Raw genomic sequence first — 19,511 nt, 5'->3', positions numbered from 1 at the left:
GGGGAAGGCAGATTAGCCATCTTCCCTATTTAGCCAAACTGCAAATAAATTCATTTTTCTCAGTTTTTTTTTTTTTTTTTTTGGTTTTTTTTTTTTTTTTTTTTTATACAGAGTCTTGCTAAGTTGCTCAGAGCCTCACTAAATTGCTGAGGCTGGCCTTGAACTTGTGATCCTCCTGCCTCAGCCTCTTCAATCACTGGGATTATAGGTGTGCCCACTGTGCCCTGTGGTTTATAATGTGGCTTTTTTTAACAGGGTGTTGCAGCCAAAGATAATCAAAAGGGGGTGCCCTTCCTTGTTCTTCTGTCACAGGCCTCCTTCTTCCTGTTCCTCCTCTAACTCAGCACATGCTTCCTGCTTCAGAGCTCAGGGTCCTGTGCACCCCACTGTACGCTACCCTCCTTCCACTGAACTCCTCTTCACCCTCTTCACCTCTTCACTTACCTGCCCTGGCTCCCCACTAATGAGTCCTCCATTATTTATCCGCTCTTCATCTATAACTACAGTTTCTAGTTCTTTCTTCTCAAAACTGCTCACACTCTGTAAGCAGATATTTATTTGTGAGGCCAACAAGTTTAGCTCTTGTCCCTAGGTCACTGCTCTCTCCCCAGTGCCTGGTACCGTGATTGACACATAGTAGGCACATATACATGTTCCTCTTCTCTCAAAGGAGAATGGCAGTACTTGCAACCCGCATTGTTCTGAAGATTAAACAGGATAAAACTCTCCAAACTGCCTGGCATGGAGTCAGGCCAGTCCCATCCATCCTGGAACATTCCCTAAAGACATTTCTTAAGCTGTTGTGGGGCCCGAGGGAAGGGAATGGAAGGTGATTCTTGTGGGTTGACACGAGTGTCCTCCTCTGCAGGGCTCACAATGGGAGCCTTGTGTGGAAGGGGTGGGCAGAATGTCTCACGGGACAGCTGGACCCAGAGCTGCCAGGCCTGGGCTGGGCACTCTGCCACAGGTAGCCTTCTGAGGGCCCTTTCATCTGAGTCCCAGCTGCCACTTGACTGGCTGGCCAGAAGCCCAGCTGCCTGGGGAGCAGAAGGGCTGGAGGCTTTGTCTCAGGAAGAACAAAGAGATGGTGGGTGGGAGGAGGGCAGAGGGAAACAGCGCTAGCTCTTGGAATCAGGCCAAAGGGAAATAAGATCCAGCATAGACAACACCAAGGGGCTCTTTGATTTCTTTTGTTGCCATAGCATCAAGCAAGACAGGATAACAGGGACCCTCTCAGATAATCCCCCAACTCCTACCATGTTATAGGTAGAGAACTGAGGCCCAGTGAGGGGGAGGGACTGGCCCCAGGTTATCCTGTGAATGAGTGGCCAAGTCAGAGTTAGGACCCGGGTCTCTTGCCTGCTGGAGCTGACTTTAGTAGAGACACTTCATCTTTGGTAGTCCAGGGGTGCTCATACATAAAATGGAGGTGGTGCCAGGCGCAGTGGCACATATCTGTAATCTCAGCAACTCAGGAGATTGAAGCAGAAGGATTGCAAGTTCAAGTCCAGCCTCAGCAATTTTGGGAGACTCGGCAATTTAGTTAGACGCTGTCTCATGATTATAATTTTTAAAAATTTTTTTTTAGGTATAGATGATCTTTTATTTATTTATTTTTGTGTGGTGCTGAGGATTGAACCCAGTGTCTCACACATGCTAGGCAAGCCCTCTACCACTGAGCCCCAGCCCCAGCCCCTGATTATAATTTTTAAAAAATTTAAAAGGAGGCAGGAATCCTTATTTTCAATTGTAAAGGTCCAATGTACTAATGGATACTGTGTTCGTTTTTCTTTGCTGTGACAGAAATATCTGACAAGAACAATTTTATCGGGTACAGTGGCAAAAGACTGTAATCTCAACAATTTAGGAGGCGGAGACAGGAGGATTCCAAGTTCAAGGCCAGCCTTAGCAACTTATCAAGGCTCTAGGAAACTTAAGTGAGACCGTGTCTCAAAATAAAAAGGAAAATAAGAACTAGGCATGAGGCTCAGTGGTTAAGTGCTTCAGTACTAAACACACACACACACACACACACACACACATAACCCTAGAGGAGGAAGAAAAGTTTATTTTGGCTCTTGGTTCCAGAACTTTAATCCATGGTTGACTGACTTCATTGCTCTGGGCTCATGGTGGAAGGGTGTGGTGGAGGGAAGCTGCTCCATTCATGACTGCCAGGGGAGACGGAGACGGACCTAGAGAGAAAGGGGGGGGGGGCGGGGGGGAAAGAGCCTCAGGAAAGATGAACCCTTCCAGGGCAAGCTCCCAGTGGCCCACCTCCTCTAATCACATCCCACCCACCTACAGTTACCACAGAATCAGTTTATTCAAACTAGAATGGACTGATTAGGTTACGGTTTTCATAATCTAATCATTTGCCTCTAAAAATTCCTGTATTAATGCAGCAGCTTTTGGGGGACACCTCATATCCAAACCATAACAGATACAAAAAGAAGTGGAGGACCATCTGAATTTGGTCCTGAAGCTGTGCTGGAGATTTCCAGGCAGAGAAGAATAAACTGGTAGGCACAGGCATTAGAAGTAGAAGGAACAGTGTAGACTAAGGTAGGAAGGCATGAAAGGGCAGTTGGGGCTGGAGAAGAAAGAGGAAGTGGACCTAAAAACCCAGGCTGCTTTGCCCACTGCCCCTTGGAATGGTTAGCCCTCCTTTCTGGGGTGAATACACTTCAGAACTCTGCCTCCCCGTGGAATCATCCTGATCCACGAAGCTGATCGACCTCTGGGAGGGGTGGGCACTTGTGCTGTGTGAAATAGGCAGGAGGCTTCCCAACCCAGACACAATGAGCAGGGAAGCCTGCCTCTAAGAGATCACAAGCCCTCCCCATGGCTTGGACCCTTTTGAAGAGTTATAATTTTAAGGAACATACTTTGCCTGGTGTTATGGTTTGAGTATATTTCCTGATGATTCCTGTGTTAGAAGCTTGGTACCCAGTATGGTGATATTAACATGTGGTGGGACCTTTAGGAGGTGAGACCTAGCGGGAGGTCATTACTGGCTTCTCCCTGGTGTCTCTCTGGCTTCTGATCTTGAAAGGTGATCTCTCCCTTTCTCACATAATCTCATCATGATGTCAACTGCCATGTTGTAACCCAGTCAAGGGAGTCCTCAACAGAGCTGAACAGATGAGCCTCATGATCTTGGACTTTCAGCCTCCCAAACTGCTACCTAAATAAATCTCTTTTCTTTATACAGTACCCAGCATCAGGTATTTTGTTTTACTAACAGAAAATGGACTACTAATATACTACCATAAAGTATTGTCTTTATAATGTCTTTGAGGTTCATTCATGTTGCAGCATGTGTCAGAATGTCATTTGTTTAAAGGCTGAATAATATTCAATTGTGTATATTACACTCTGTTTATCCATTCACCTCTTGATGGACATTTGGGCTGCTTCCACCTCTTGGCAATTGTGGATAGTGTTGCTATGACCATAAGTGAACAGATGTCTCTTCAAGACTTTATTTTCTACTTCTTTGGATAAGTAGTCAGAAATGGAATTGCTGGATCTTATGATAGTTCTAGTTTCGATTTTCTGAAGAAACTCTATATGATTTCCCCAAATGGTCAAATTATTATTTTTTAGCCAAGTCAGTTTTTTAGAACTTACTTTTTTGAACAATTTATATTTGCAAAGAAATTGAGATGATAGTACAGAGAATTTCCATATACACTACACACTCAGTTTTCCCATTTATTTATTTATTGTGGTACTGAGGATTGAACCCAAGGCATTTTACCACCCCAGCCTCTCACCTGGTGTTTTACAGTTTTGAGACAGGGTCTTACTGAGTTGCCCAGGCTGGCTTTAAACTTGCAATTGTCCTGTCTCAGTTTCCCAAATTGCTGAGATTACAGAGGTGTGCCACAATGCCCAGTTCCCTGCCTGTTCTTAACATATTACATTTTAATATGGTATATTTGTTACATTTATCCATGAACCAAAATTGATATACTTTTTTTTTTTTTTTTTTTTTTTGGTGGTGCTGGGGTTTGAACCCAGGGCAAGCACTCTACTCACTGAGCTATATCCCCAGCCCCTGATATACTATTATTAACTGAAGTTAGTAACTTATTTATATGTCCTTAATTTTTCTTTTTCAGTATTCCATCAGGATACTATATTATAGCTAGTCTTCTGTCTCTTTAAGTCACTCTTGGCTATGAGGGTTTCTCAGATTTTCCTCCCTGTTTTTTGATGTCCTTGATAGTTTTGAGGAGTACTGGTCAGCTATATTTTAGAATGCCTTTCTATTGGAATTTGTCTGACATTGTATTTTTTTCCCCCAATACCAAGGAATAAACCCAGGGGTGCTTTACCACTGAGCTACATCCCCAGATTACAGCCCTTTTCATTTTCTCATATTGAGACAGGGTCTCATTAAATTGTACAGGCTTCTCATTAAATTGCACAGGCTGGCCTTGAACTTGAGAAACTCCTGCCTCAGCCTCCTAAGTAATGGGATTCTAGGCATGCGCCATAAATACCTAACCTGATACTGGAATTTTTCTGATGGTTTTCTTACTGTTAGACTGGGGTCATAGGTTTTCCTTTTCTTCCCTCACCTTACTCTCCTTCCCTCTTTTTTCCTCTCCTTTCCTCTTTCTCTTCTCTTTAGAAAGGGTCTTTCTATGTTGCTCAGACCAGACAGGTATGCATGCCCGGCTTGGAGGAAGACCATTTTTATAAAAATGTTTTAAAACATTTTTTTAGCTGTCAATGAATCTTTTATTTATTTATATGTGGTGTTGATTATTGAACCCAGGGCCTCACATGCCAGGCAAGCGCTCTACCACTGAGCCACAGCTCCAGTCCAAGACGACCATTTTCATCACACATCAAGTGTACATACCATGATCAAGATGAGTAACTGTTGATGTTGACCTTGATAACCTGGCTGAAGTAGAGTATTCGTCAGTTTCACAACAGCAAATTTACCTCTTTTTTACCCTTTCCATACTGTACTCTTCAATAACTCCATATGTACAGCCCACACACGAGGAGAGGGGAGTTATGCTACAGGTTATGTTTTGTTTTTGTTTTTTTTTTTTTTTTGCGGTGCTGGGGAGGTTATGTTTTAACAATGAAAATAACAGGAACCTAGATCTTTTCATCATTGGTCATGCTTTACAATCCTAGCAGCTGCCTTGAAAATAGTCCACACTGGCCACCCTACATCCTGCAGTCTCGCTTTTCTCATCTGTAAAATGGGAATTGCTGCTCTTTCACTAGCTCTCATTATAGGGAATGGAAAGTCCTTGGTTGTCAGCATCAATTCCCTCTGCCTTCCCCATTTGATTGAGAAATTCCGGCCCGGGAAGGGGTGGTGCCTAGCTTAGGGTCTCACCGCGGCCTCGCCCAACCCAGGCCCGCCCAGACTCAAGTAGCTGGGTGCATTTCCGCCCGCCAGAGTTATTTGCATGCTGCTGGGGTTCTTAGTGCTAACTGTCCACGGAGCCCTTATGAGTTTGACCTCGACGCCCCAGAATACGCGGCCCAGCCCGCCGACAGTGAGTGCGTGGCTGCACTGGGCGGACGGGTGGGCTGCTGCCTGCTATCTATCTTCCCGCGCCTCTCCCCCCTGGCTCTCCCGCCGCCTGGGTTTTCCTTCGCCGGGGATTTTTTTTTTTTTTTTTTTTCCCTACCCATTCCTCCCCCTGTCTGCGTCTCCAGTTTCTGGTGCGTTGTCTCTCCCTCCGTCTCCGGCTGGGCGCTCTCCTTTGTCCTTGGTGGCTGTCCCTCCTGCTTTGCTCGCTCTGCTTTCGCGCCTTGGTCCCTATTCGGTTCTGTGCAGATTCTCCTCATGGCACTTTCCCCCCCTCTTTCCTTTCCTTCCCTCCTTTTTCTTTCTCTTTCTCTGCTGGGGATCGAACCCAGGGCCTTACACGTGCTGGGCAATCACTCTACCCCTGAGCTTTCAGCCCCAGCCCTTTTTATTCTATTTCGAGACAAGGTCTTGCTTCAGTTGCTGAGGCTGGCCTGGAACTTGCCATCCTGCTCAGCCTCTGGAGTCGCTGGGATTACCACCGCATCTGCTTCGCTGCCCTTTTTCTTGCCTGGCCACCTTTGTCTCCTCCCTCTCCACTTGACTTTTGTGTCCTTTGTTTTAGTTCCACTCTGTGTGGCGTGGCATGGCATGGCGTGCGTCCTCTCCTCCCGCCGCCCGCCCGCCTCAATGCCCTGGCTTGGCATAGTACCCTCTCTCTGTTTCTCCCTTTCCCCTGCCCCAGATGGGACAGTCTATTCAACCAGCCCAACAGAGATTCATTCCTTTCCCATGCCATCTCCAGCCTGCTTTGTCTGCCCTCTGCCTGGGTCTTGAGTCCCCCTGCTTGCTTATTTGCCCCTAGAGCTTGGGCTCGGGGAGTTTGGAAAGAATTTAAAAAAACCAAAAAAAAACAAAAAAACCCTGGTGCACTACAGAAGCAGAGAATTCTAATTCTCTCCTGGCCTAAGTGCCATCCTGAATACTGAAGGAAGGGGAAAGGGATTGATTCATCAGCAGGGGAGTATGGCTCTTCCAGTAGAGTGATGACAGTGTTGTTGGTGTTAGCTGTTGACAAAGCCACTAGCTCAATATCAGTGTGCTCTAGGTGTTGTGTACTCAGGGTGCTCAGTGCTCCTTGACCTAGGTACTCAATAAATAACAATGAATTCCTGGGCAAAGGCGGAGTAACTTAAGGAGCCAGCACTGAGAATGATGCCAGGTAGGGTAAAATTGGCCTTTATCAGAATACCAGGTGCTGTGAATCAATCCAACAGACATTTATTGAATGTCCCTGGTGTGCTGAGCCCTGTAGCATGAACGCGTGACAGACTGATGAATTAGGAGTCTTTCCATTGGAACCTCACAGTGTAATGGGGGATCCAGACGAATAAACGGAGTATTACAAGAAGGGAACTTCTTCATTGTAATAACAATGGAAGTACTCAGCCCTGTGGGATCCTGAGACAACCCTATGAGAAGGATTCCTGCGGGAACTAACTTGAAAGATGGAGGACTCAGTGGAGACAGGGGAAGCAGCAAGTGATTGAAGTCCTGGAGGAGAGCAAGCAGGTGGCTTTATTCCTGGATTACTAAAGGCTAAGCAGTAGTCATGTTGCAAAGAGCCTTTTAAGCCTTGTTATGGAGTCAAGAGTTTATCTGGAAGGGAATGAAAAATCACTCAAGTGTCTTTTGTTTTTTTGAGGTGGAGTTGGGTACTGGGAATTGAACATTTACCACTAAGCTATTGCCCTAATCCTTTATATTTTTAATTTTGAGATGTTTTCTTGTTAAGTTGCTGAGGGTCTCCCTAAATTGCCGAAGCTGTCTTTGAACTTGCAGTCCTTCTGCTTCAGCCTCCAGAGTTGCTGGGATTACAGGTCTGTGCCATCACCTGTAAGAGTCACTCAAGTGTTTAAAGCAGGGAGTGTCTAGGTGAGGTGGCGCATGCCTGTAATCCCAGTGGCTCCCAGAGGCTTGGGAGGCTGAGGCAGGAGGATCACAAGTTCAAAGCCAACCTTGGCTACTTAGCAAGACCCCTATCTCAAAAAAAAAAAAAAAAAATTTAAAAGGGGGCCTGGGATGTGGCTCAGTGGTTAAGCATCCCTGGGTTCAATTCCTGGTATCAAAAAAAAAAAAAAAAAATTTAAACAGCAGGGAGTGACAGCATCAGTTTTGCACTTCAGAAAAGGAACTCTGATTTCAGAATGAAGAACGGATCTGGGGGAGGTCCAAGGGACTGTGGAGTTTACCACGCAAATAGAATTGCTAGGATTTGGTGATTGAATAGGTGTGAAGGAGGAGTTGGGAGCAGAATGCAAGATTACATATGACTCAAATAACTGAGATAGGGAAGTGGGAAAGGTCAGGGTTGTGGGTTGGTGAGAGATCTTGAAGGACTTGAGGGACATCTTAGGGAGATGTCCCTTCTTTCACTCAGCTGAGAGTGATCTAAGGAAACGTGAATGTTTGAGGGAATAGGTGAGATGATAGGGACCTTGTAGATTTTACTAGGTAAGGACTGGGTCTGATCCTGTATCCTCTTGGCCAGCACCAGCTTGGAACCTAGTAGGGACTCCAAAAGACCATGTCTTTCCCAGACCACAGGGCCTGAATCAGGCTTTCCCATCCACTCAGGAATGCTTTGGCAGGGGGGCTGGTTGCCCCCATCCAATGAGGAAGGGCAGGTCGTTCCAAAAGAGTGATAGAAAATAAATCTTACTGCACTAGCTACTAGGTAGACTGAGGCAGGAGGATCCTAAGTTCAATGCCAACCTGGACAACTCAGTGAGAACCTGTCTTAAAATAAAAACTAAAAAGATCTGGGTAGAGTCCAGTGGTAGATCACCCTGGGTTCAATCCCCTGCACAAGGGGAAAAAGAATAGTAGCAACAGTTAGAAATTAGCTTCAGAAAGGACATTTGAAGTGATTGGACTTATATTAGACTTTGAGAGCTGGGGGAATTTAGAATTCTCTGTCCATTTTGCCATCTAGTTTCATAGATGACTAAATTTAAATTCAGAGAAGGAATATGAACTGCCCTGGACATAAAGCTAATTATTGGCAGCAGTAGGGCTGGATGTTGGGGGTGGGGCAGGGCATCATTCTGTACTGGAGTTAGACTAGGGGGTTAGATAGGGGTTTGATCCCAGCTCCACTTTGTCATTTCCTAGTTATGTGACTTATCTCTCTGAGTTTTTCTTGCCTGTGATATGGGATCTTTAAGAAGACATGTGAGTCAGGTGTGATGGCACAGATCTGTAATCTCAGTGACTCAGGAGGCTGAGGCAGGAGGATTGCAAGCAACTCAGGTAGATCCTCGGCAACTTAGTGAGACTCTGTCCCCAAAGGAAAAATATAGCTCCAGTAGTAAAGCACCCAGGATTCAATCCCCAGCACAACACACACACACACAAAGAAAGAAAAGACCTGCAAGTTTTCAGTGACACAGGAGTAATGAGAACACATTGGTTCATTCAAGGGTTAAAGTCTGCAAATTCACATTTAACTGTCTGCTTTGCAAAAGTGACCTCAGGGTTAACCAAACAGCCCTACCAAGACCCTTGAAATTTATGGGAGAAAGGAGTAGTCATAGATTCTGGGCTTATTTCTCTCAGCTGTACTGACAGCTGCTGACAGGATGCATCCTCTCCTCTGCCTTTTCCCATCTAGCCAGCACAACTGTCCCCCAAGTAGAAACTGTTGCCATGGCAACTCAGTGCTTTCCAGCAGTGTGATTGTGTTTGGCTCTCTTAATTCTAGCAGAGAACTATAATCTTAGAGGTAGAGTCCACAGGCCTGTTGAGAACGAGGTAACACCTAAATCAGACTGAAGGACAATCCTGAGCTCTTTCTCTATCCCTGACCCTGCAATGACTTGTGAAGTCTCCAGGTCAGGAATCCAGCCTTCCCTTTAACATTATACAGATTTTTTTTTTCTTCCCGCAGCAGTAGCCATCATATCCCCTAGGAAATTAGAACCTTCAACACACAACCACAAAAAGTTGACATCTCTTACCTTTGAGTCTTCTTCTCAGCACCTACATGGTTAAGCCATCGTTTCTCTCTCTCCACTGGGAGCTCTTTGAGGGCAGGGGCTGTGTCTGCCTAGCACAAAGCTTACATGCAATAATAGGTCTTCCATATGTTTTGTTGAATGAATGAATCAGTAAGGGGATGAAGAACGGAGAAGAATGGAGGTGGTTTAATGAAATGACTGAGAACTTAAGTTTTGGAGTATATTGGACCTGAGTTTAAATCATCACTTAGCTAGTTGATGTTAAACATCTTATTTTATGTCCTTCAGCTTTAGTTTCTTCATTTGTAAAAAGGGATTTAATACATTCCAATAGTAGCATGGTGATGATTGAATTAGATAATGCATTTAAAACACTGTACAAGTTGGGCATAGTGGCACACTCCTGTAATCCCAGTGACTCAGGAGGCTGAGGCAGAAATATCACAAGTTTGAGGCTAGCCTCAGCAACTTAGTGAGACCCTAAGCAACTTAGTGAGACCTTGTCTTGAAATAAAGAATAAAAAGGGCTGGGGACATGGTTTAGCAGTTAAGTGCCCAAAACCCCTCAAACAACAACAAACAACAAAACAAAATAAAAACTATAAAACTGCAGAGTTACTAGGCTGCGAGGGCTGGGACTGTGTCCTGCTTGTTTATCACTTGGTCCCAGGTACCTGGCACAAAGTACAAAATAAATGCATATATATTTTCTTGAATGAATGAGTGAATTTTAAATAACAAAATGTTTAGGAAGCTAGTTTGTAAAACTAACAACTTGCGTGTCATTTCATGTGTACTAATCATTATATGATATTCTGTTTGTTTGTAGTGCTAGGGATCAAACCCTGGGCCTTGAGCACGTTGGGTGTGTTGGTAGCACCAAATTTTCCTCAAATGCTACACAACTCCCAGTCTGTTTCATGTCTCTCTCCTTCTGACCTGTGGGAATCTCTAAGCAGGCACTGCATCAGACTCAACCTACATCCTTCATGCTCAGCCCAGGGTCTGGCACAGAGAGGAGGGTTTTTAAAAAAACACTTATTTATTTATTTATTTATATGCGGTGCTGAGGATCAAACCCAGGGCCTCACACATGCCAGGCAAGTGCTGTACCACTGAACCACAACCCCAGCCCCAAGAGGAGGTTTTAAAAAATTCTATTGAACAGCTTAACTTAATTTACCTTTGCACACGTACAGTTTATGAAACAGTTTTACATCCACTGTATCTAGTGTTGACCAGTCCTATTATTATTTAAGCCCCATGGGCTCATATTTTGAAAAAATATCCATGAGACAAATTCCTTTTTTTTTTTTTTTCTTTCTAGTATTAGAGATCGAACCCTGGGCCTTGCACACACTAGGCGTGCTATACCATCAAGTTACATCTCCAGCCCACAAATTCCATTTTTAAAATTAATCAAGGGTATGTCAACTGCTAATCAGAACTTCTGATAATAAAATAATTTTTGTCCTTTCAGAGTGGTAGCATTTGCCTATAATTCCAGTGATTTAGGAGGCCGAAGCAGGAGGATCACAAGTGCAAGGGCAGCCTGGGCAACTTAGCAAGACCTTGTTTCAAAATAAAAAATAAAAAGGGCTGGGATGTAGCTCAGTGGTAAAGTGCTCCTGGGTTCAGTTCCTAGTACTACACATATACATACACACACACAGAATTTTTGTCTTCAATTCCTAGCACTGGATGTGAGTATATAGTAAGGACCTGAGAAAAGTTCCTGAATAAATACTAGTTCTTTAAACCTTTCTGAAATGTAGATCACCACCTACCCCCATCTTTTCTTTTCTTTCTTTTTTTTCAGCACTGTGATTGAACCCAGGTGCACTCTACCACTGAGCTACAAGCACCAGTCCTTTTTATTTTTATATTGAGATAGGATCTCACAGAGTTGCTTTGGTTGGCTTCAAATTTGTTATTTTCCTACCTTAGCCTCTTGAGTAGTTGGAATGACAAGTGTGCATCACCATATCCAGCCCTTTATTTTCTTTAATTTAAATTGCTTCATAGCTGGGAAGATAGCTCAGTTGGTAGAGTGCTTGCCTTACAAGCACAAGGTTCTGGATCCAACTCCCAGCACCGCAAAAAAAAAAAAAAAAAAAAAAAAAATTGCTTTATAGATCTGAGTATCCAGGTTGGAAACTCCTGACTTAAGAACTGCATATTCTCGAGGCTAGGTATGTAGCTCAGTGGTAAGGTGCTTGCCTAGCATGCATGGCAGGCACTGGGTTCAAACTCAGTATCACAAAAAATTGCATATTATCTTACAGATGAAGAAACAGACCCAGGGAGGAGAAAAGTCTTGCCCAAGGCCACATACTTTGGAAATATTATCACTGGGACTTCCACAGCAGTTTTCAGTACCATCTCTGTGATCTCAAGAAGTTAAAATGCTTGAAACTGGATGTGGGAACATGTGCCTATAATCCCAGCAACTCCAAGGCTGAAGCAGGAGGATCCAAGTTTCAGGCCAGCCTCAGCAACTTGGCAAGGCCTTGAGCAAAACTTAGTGAGATGCTGTCTCAAATAAAAAATGAAAAGGGCTGAGGATGTAGCTCGGGGTAAAGTGTCCCTGGGTTCAATCCCCATTACCTAAATAAAATTTAAAAATATAAGTAAGCCAGGTATGGTGGCACATACCTGAAATCCCAGCAACTTGGGAGGCCGAAACAGGAGGATTGCAAGTTCAAAGCCATCCTCAGCAAAAGCGAGGTGCTAAGCAACTCAGTGAGACCCTGTCTATAAATAAAACACAAAATAGGGCTGGGGATGTGGCTCAGTGGTTGAGTGCCCGAGTTCAATCCCTGATACAAAAAAATATATATGTATGTGTGTGTTTGTGTGTGTGTAAAATGCTTGAATAGGTGTTCTTGTATCTGAAGTCTTTTTCCTTCTTAAAATGTCCACCCTCTGGAGCTACACAGCAAAATTCCCTTCAGTATGGTGGAACTTTGAATAGCTAAAGCCAATGGTTGAGGCTTGCCCAAGTTCTATACTGGGTTATTCAAGTCATGAACTTTCTGGAGATGGTGCTGTTGGTTAACTCTGCCGCTTTTGCCCCCAGGTATCCACTGTTGTACAGTTGAACATCGGGGGCCAGATCTACACCACCACCTTGGGCACCCTGAGAAAACTCCCAGGCTCGAAGCTCTCAGAGATGTTCTCTAGCTCAACCAAGGCGTGCACTGATGCAGAGGGCCGCTTCTTCATAGATCGCCCTGGCACCTATTTTGGGCCCATTCTGGACTACCTACGCAGCGGGCAGGTGCCTACACAGCACATCCCTGAGGTGTACCGCGAGGCTCAATTCTACGAAATCCAGCCTTTGGTTAAGCTCTTGGAGGACATGCCCCAGATTTTTGGTGAGCAGGTGGCGCGGAAGCAGTTCTTACTGCGAGTGCCTGGCTACAGTGAGAATCTAGAGCTCCTGTTGCGCCTGGCAAGGGCAGAGGCCGTGGCACTACGCTATTCCAGTGTGGTGGTGTGTGTGGTGCGCACTGAGGAGGAAGCTGCCAGGTGTGCCCAGCCACTCTGTTCTCTGGAGGCCAGAAAGATGCCAGTTGTCAAGTTTGGGCCCTGGAAGGTAGGCCCAGAAATCAAGGACCTTCTGTACTGTGTGGAGATGGACATTAAGGCGCAGGGCTACCAGGTGTCCTGTGGGAGATACTACCTGGATCATGCATTCCGGGCCAAGGTCACTGATTGCTTCCATATATTCACCTTCACCTGGTGGTGATCCCCAGGGGCTGGGACTGTGTTACAGGCTCTGGTGGGGCTCATGAAATTAAAAAATTGTCATCAAAAGCCATCTTCCTTTTACTTAATATACAAACATCAAACAACTTCCAAGTTTGGCTTACAGCCTTGTCCCCAAATATTTATATACACACCCTTCCTCAAACTTTCCACTCATTGTACCTGACCCCTGTGCATTTGCCTAGAAAGTTGCAGCTGCTCCCTCTTCAAAGCCTCACATTCTTGCCAGACCCTTGATGTACAATAACAAGACTAAGATAAATAAAAATGTTTCAACAATTCTTTGCCAGGAGATGCAGGATAACAAAAGGAAAAGACATGATACCATGAATCTTGATAGTCTGACCTAAATATGATATCTATTCAGGCTCAGGTAGTGGTCCAGTCCATCCTTACCTGGAATGTATCTTCCTGAGGAAAATCTGAAGTTAGTACCTATAATAGATGCTTCCTAGATTGCCTTCACCAGTAGCTGTGTCTGTGGAAACCCCATACCTGTCCCCTTCTCTAGCATAGTGGTTTTCAAAGTATGATATCTGCATTCTCTGGGAACCTGTTAGAAATATACATTCTCAGGTTCTATTTCATCCTTCTGAGTTAGAATCTGTGACAGCTGACCCAGCAGTCTAGTTTACCAGGCCCTCTGGATGATTCTGTTTGTGTGTGGGTGTGTGTATGTGTGTGTGTATGCGGTGCTAGGGATTGAGTCCAGGACCTTGGGCGTACTAGGCAAGTGCTGTACCACTGAGCTACATCCCCAGCTCCCTCTGAGTGGTTCTAATGCACTCTTAATTCTGAGACATACTCTGGTAAAGAAGCTGGATGCTGTGGTGCACACCTATGATCCCAGCTATTCAGGAGTCTCAGGCAGCAGGAATGAAGTCTGAGGCCAGCCTGGTAACTTAGTCAGACTCTGTCTCAGAATAAAGAAATAAAGGGCTGGTGATGTAGCTTGGTAAAGCAACACTGGGTTCAATTCCCAGTACCACAAGAGAAAGAAAAGAATTGCCACCTTTCAGACGAAGTATAAAAGACTGACTCCTGACTCACATAAGGAAAAAAGTTTTCTCCAGTACTGGGGATTGAATCTGGGGCACTCAACCACTGAGTTACATCAGCCCTTCTTATTTTGAGATAGGGCCTTGCTAAGTTGCTGAGGCTGACCTCAAATTTGTGATCCTCTTGCCTCATTCTTCCAAATCACTGGAATTACAGGCCTGTGCTACCATGCTGGGCTTCAAGGAGGTTTCTCTTACAGTTTCTTGTGGGATCAGTCTAAAATCAGTCTTACCTAGGAGCACATTCTTGTTTAGCTTCTCTGTACTACTCCTACTCCCTTCTAAGAACACCACTTCTTCAATAAGCCACTTGTATAAGAGATTATGTTCTCATTCTGCTTCTCAGCCTAAGAGAGTACTAAATTTTAATGAAGGTAAATTTGGACATTTATCCTTCAAGTTCATTCTGAAACAGATGGTCCCCTTCCTTGCCTTGTAACTTGGCAAACACTTCAGGACTGAAGGGTTTCCTGGGGCACAGGACTCCATAACCCAAACTCAGAAGGTCCCAAGCAAGCTGAGATGCAGCAGTTCTTCACCCTACTGCATCCCCAGCTCGCCTTTGATTTGTTTCTTTTTTCTTTGGAATGATTCTTCTGTAGGGACAGGTCCAGGGGTTCACTCAAGAGAGACTATATGTCCCCACAGACATCTGACTTTGCCTCCTTATGGGAAAACAAATGTCTATATCACAAAAATATTTTAACTCTTCCCTTCATGACACCTTTCCCTGTTAAGTTTCTCTGTCGTATATTTCAAACAAAATCCAAAAGCTTCTCTCAGGCTTGGAACCTGACTTCTTGGGTATACTCTTTTTCTTTTATTTCAGTGCTAGGGATTGAACCCAGGGTCTTGTGCTTATAAGGCAAGCACTCTACCAACTGAGCTATGTCCCCAGCCCCTTTGGGTACGCTTAAATCTTGCAAATTCTTCAAAAGGCTGAGCATTTCTCTCTAATGTTTACAACTTACAAAGGTGATTCAGTCTATTCTTTTGGGAATTCCAGGTTTGGGGTTGTTGAATTGCTTGTGCACTTAAATTTTCTTTTTGTTTTGTGGGACTGGGGATTGGACCCAGGGCCTCCCATATGCTAGGCAAGAGCTCTACCACTGATCTACATGTCATTCCTCTATTCTGTTCTCTTCTGTTCCATTCCGTTCTATGACAGAACTAAGTTTCCCAGGCTGGCTTCAATGAACTTGCAATCTTCCTGCCTTAGCCTCCTGAGTACCTGGGATTATGGGAGTGTCCACATTGTGTGCCCACTTTTTCTTTTTGGTTGTTGGTATTCTTGTATTTGATACAGAATCTCTCTATGTTGCCCAGGCTTACCTAAAACTCCTGGGTTCAAGTGATCTTCCTGCCTGGGCTTACCAAGTGGCTGGGACTGTAGGCATGCACCACTGTGCTTGATTCCAAGTATTTTTAAATATATTATTCTTGAGAAAAAAGTCCAGTGTCTGCGGTATGAGAACCCTTTTCTGGCTCATCCTATTGCTTGAATCTCTGTCTCAAATGATAATACAAATCTCTTCCAACTTTGGTAAGACCTTACAACCCATTTTCCTTGAAAAGTTTACCAATTCGTTAATGATTGCTCAGGATGTATAAAGTCATATGTAGAGCAGCAGTTCTCAACTTGGGTTGTACGTTAGGATCACCCAGGAGAGTTAAAACACTCCAATGTTCAGATCACGCCCAGGGAACCCTAGAAATAAATCAGAATCTCTAGAGGCAGGGCCTAGGCAAGAATGCATTTTAAAGTTCCTTCAGATGGTTCCATTGTACAGTTCAGATTGAAAATTATTGTAGAGTTTCATTAACTTCAGGCCAATGACAATTCACTGATCTACCCCACACTGGGGCATCAATCTTCTTTAAAGACATGGCCCTGTCCTAATCACCAACTGTTCTAGCAGTAGAAGGTGCAAATCAGGGTATAGGCCTAACCCAAAATAAAAAAAAAAAAATTTGGGGGGATGTGGCTCAATGGTAGTGCCCCTGGGTCCAATCCTCATTACTACAAAGAAAATTATATAGTCAGAAGATGAAAACTTGAAATTAAATTTGAAACATAACTGCCATTACAATCCAAAGGAAAAACAAAGTTTATAAACTTTAGACACCCTAGTTTGTAGTACTGCTCACATTTTCAGGTTTACATTGTTCTTCTAGGATACTCCCTCGCCACTTTTAAAACATTATTTTTCTCTACCCTTTCCTGCTGTGCTTAGTGTTCTGAAAGTGATCCTTAGGTACTAAAAACCCAAGTCCATTCTTAGTTGATCAGAGACTTAGCTAGTTCTAGAGTGGAAGATTGGTAAGAAGTCAGATCTGAGAACTAGATATGGGATGTGAAGGGTTATGGAAAATAATATTCCTACAAGGCAGCCCCCAGGAAAAACAAAGATGGTGTGGCTCAGGAGGAGGGAGAAGAAATTAGCCTAACATTAAACCTCTCCCAGTAAATCCTTTCCCAGTAACAATGGGCCCCAAGCGAAAAAGCAAACTTTCATCCCTTCTTGGGTTCATCCCCAGCATCTCCACCAAAAGCAAACATTCATCCCTTCCTACCACAATAGGTCCTTGAAGGGAGGAGGTGGATACTGAAATGCTGGGTCCTGGACTTTTACCCTTTCCCACTGCAGATGAGTCCTGGAAGGAGAAAAGCAAATAATGAAGCTTTAGGTAACAATGGTTCCCAGAGGAAGGAAGATAAGCAGTGAACACTGAGTTCTGAGCTTTTCCCAGTGACAATGAAGTTTCAAACTTTTTACAACTGCCTTCCTGAGTTAAAATTTTAACCTGCACAACTAGGTTTCTGACTGTCAGAACAGCACGCCTACAGTCTCCAATGATTAATTTACCCTCACTGTAAACTGCAAAATTCATACTTCTTCTGGAACTCAGGGGCCATTTCCATACCCAGAAAATGAGTCCTCCCGTGCCTGACTGATTGACTTTGCCAATGGAATAAAGAAAAGCTTGCTGATCCGTTTGAGATCTGCTTCCATTCCAGTTATCTGTATTTTCATTATGGTGCCGAAACCGTGCTGGTTATTTTTGCTTACAGGGTGTGGGCGTGTATTTATATTTATGATGCTGGATTGAACCCCTGACCTCACACATGCTAGGCAGGTGCTCTACCACTGAGCTACACCTCTAGTCCCTTTTTCATTTTATTTTTGAGACATATTTTTACTAAGTTGCCCAGGCTGGCCTTGATTTTGCAATTGTCCTGCCTCCTCCAGTAGCTGGTATTACAGGTCAAGGGTATCACCAAAATTGGTGTAAAATAATCTCTTCTGAAGGGCTTTCCTGACACACCCAGGTCTGAACCACATTCTTTTATCCAACACACTTAGGTTATCCTGAATCAGTTTTGTTGTTCTTCAAATTAGATTGCAGGACTCTGAGGGTAAAGACATCTTTCATGCATTTAGAATCTTCTGTATCTACCCAGCCTCCCACTTTTATCAAAGTAAACCACATTAACGGTTTGTGTTTGTGTGTGTGTGTGTGTGTCTCAATACCCGGGTTTGAACTCAAGGGTGCTTAACTACTGAGCCACATATACATTCCCTTTTTGTTTTTTATTTTGAGACAGGGCTTCACTAAATTGCTGAGGCTGGTTTTGAACTCGTGATCCTCCTGTCTCAGCCTCCCGAGCTGCTGGAATTACGGGCATGGGCCACCACGCCCAGCTCAGTTTAGGCATTCATAGTTGAGGCCACTTGTTCAAATGCTAGTGCCTTAGTCTGAAGCTTTGTTGCTTGATCCTGTACCCCAGATCTCAGGGGAGATATTGATTCCTTAAAAGATGGGTAACTTGAATATAGAGTTGAAACAAAATAACATTAAGGACAACTTCTTTAACTTTCTCTGCATCCTTTATTTCCTCATACTGAGAGTAAAGGCTGAAGGTTTGCCCATTCCCCTGGCCTGGGGGACACCAGGAAAACTGAAAATGGAGACTCCCCCTTGCCAAGGCCTGTCTAGCACAGGCTGGTTGGAATTGCATATGTACGTGACCTGACTTGTTTCTATAAATTTTAACAGTTTTTGTGGGATGGGGTAGACTCAATCTAACTGCTTCTCCCCAGACTGCATAAAATTCATTTTTATTTTTTCCATCATTTGCCTATTTCTTATGCTGTCGCGCGGTGAAATTCGGCCATTCTGGGAACCAGGGAAGACCCCAGGGTTAGGTTGGCGGTAAAAGAATGAGGGAGCAAAGACAAGGTACTACAGGGTAGTGTAGGCGTGGCGCACAGTCTGTACTGAAGCAACCCTTAGGGAAGCTTCAAGCAGCACACAGCGAGAACAGCAAAGGAACGGACCGTCAGCCCAGCCTCTTTTCATTACTCTGAGACTCAAGCCCTGAAGCAGCTCCAGGTTTTCTCTCTAGCTGAGGATCGCCCCGCCTCTGCCTTTTAACCTGTACCTCCCCTTTCTTTTCCTTCCTCCCGCCAGAGACTCCGCCTCCTCCAAACAGCTTTCCTATTCGTTCCTCCAGCTAAATTCGCTCGCCCAGCAGGGAAGCAGTCGAGCATCAAGAAGCGGCCTCTCTTTCCTGAAACCCCGCGGCCTTGTGGGATAGCGGCGGGTTACTTCCGGTAGACGGGTTTCCGCCCGCCTCTACCCCGCCTCCCTTGTTGTGTACGGAAGCCGAAAGGGCTGGGGGTAGACATGGCGGCGCACCTTAAAAAGCGGGTGTATGAGGAGTTCACAAAAGTGGTTCAGGTAAGCTCCTGGCCGGGAAGGTCCGGGGACCGGTCTGGGGCGGGAAAGTTTATCTGGACCCCAGGGACTCTGCCGGAGCAGGCGCCACGTCCTGTATTGGGTTGCCGACACTCTGAGATAGGTTCTCTGAGACTCCCAAGTTAGTGGGGCGTTAGATTGTAGTCGCTATTAATATGTGTAGTCTGACGTTTAAAAATTATTAGAGGAAACAAACAACGCTTTATAATTTACACGACTTTTTTATCCGTTGTCTCTTTCTGTTCTCTCACAAAACCATGTTAGGTCGACTTACGGTTACATCCTTGTTTTACAGATACAGACATGGAGGCTTCTGGCGTTATACTAGGTCTCTGCCAGTTAGTGGCAGAGCCCCTCCCATCTCTGATCCCGCAAACTCCCAGAGACAAATTG

General features: G+C 44.6%; 2 protein-coding genes across 4 annotated transcripts in view; both read left to right on the top strand.

The window, feature by feature from the left end:
• Positions 1–5,438: 5,438 nt before the first annotated feature.
• On the top strand, positions 5,439–13,745 carry Kctd14 (potassium channel tetramerization domain containing 14). The gene is made up of 2 exons (XM_047518850.1): positions 5,439–5,534; positions 12,608–13,745. Exons 1-2 carry the CDS (start codon positions 5,445–5,447, stop codon positions 13,277–13,279), a joined length of 762 nt encoding a protein of 253 aa, XP_047374806.1. The 5' UTR covers positions 5,439–5,444; the 3' UTR covers positions 13,280–13,745.
• Positions 13,746–19,005: 5,260 nt separating this feature from the next.
• The window catches only part of Ints4 (integrator complex subunit 4), a 105,646-nt gene continuing 105,140 nt past the window's right edge, over positions 19,006–19,511 (top strand). For all 3 annotated transcript variants that reach the window (XM_047517423.1, XM_047517421.1, XM_047517422.1), the window contains exon 1: positions 19,006–19,100. In XM_047517423.1, the coding sequence (XP_047373379.1) occupies positions 19,047–19,100 (54 nt within the window). In that variant the 5' untranslated portion in view covers positions 19,006–19,046. The remainder of the gene's footprint in view (positions 19,101–19,511) is intronic.

Source organism: Sciurus carolinensis, chromosome 11 (assembly GCF_902686445.1).
Source record: "Sciurus carolinensis chromosome 11, mSciCar1.2, whole genome shotgun sequence".
Taxonomy (NCBI): Eukaryota; Metazoa; Chordata; class Mammalia; order Rodentia; family Sciuridae; genus Sciurus; species Sciurus carolinensis.
Note: the sequence above shows the minus strand (reverse complement) of the source record. Positions and strands in the feature narration are given on the sequence as shown.

Bases quoted from the DNA above. Each gene is read 5' to 3' on its own strand.
- Kctd14 (XM_047518850.1), top strand. From the start codon at position 5,445: ATGCTGCTGGGGTTCTTAGTGCTAACTGTCCACGGAGCCCTTATGAGT. The intron at 5,535-12,607 runs GTGAGTGCGTGG...TTTTGCCCCCAG, and splicing joins CGCGGCCCAGCCCGCCGACA to GTATCCACTGTTGTACAGTT.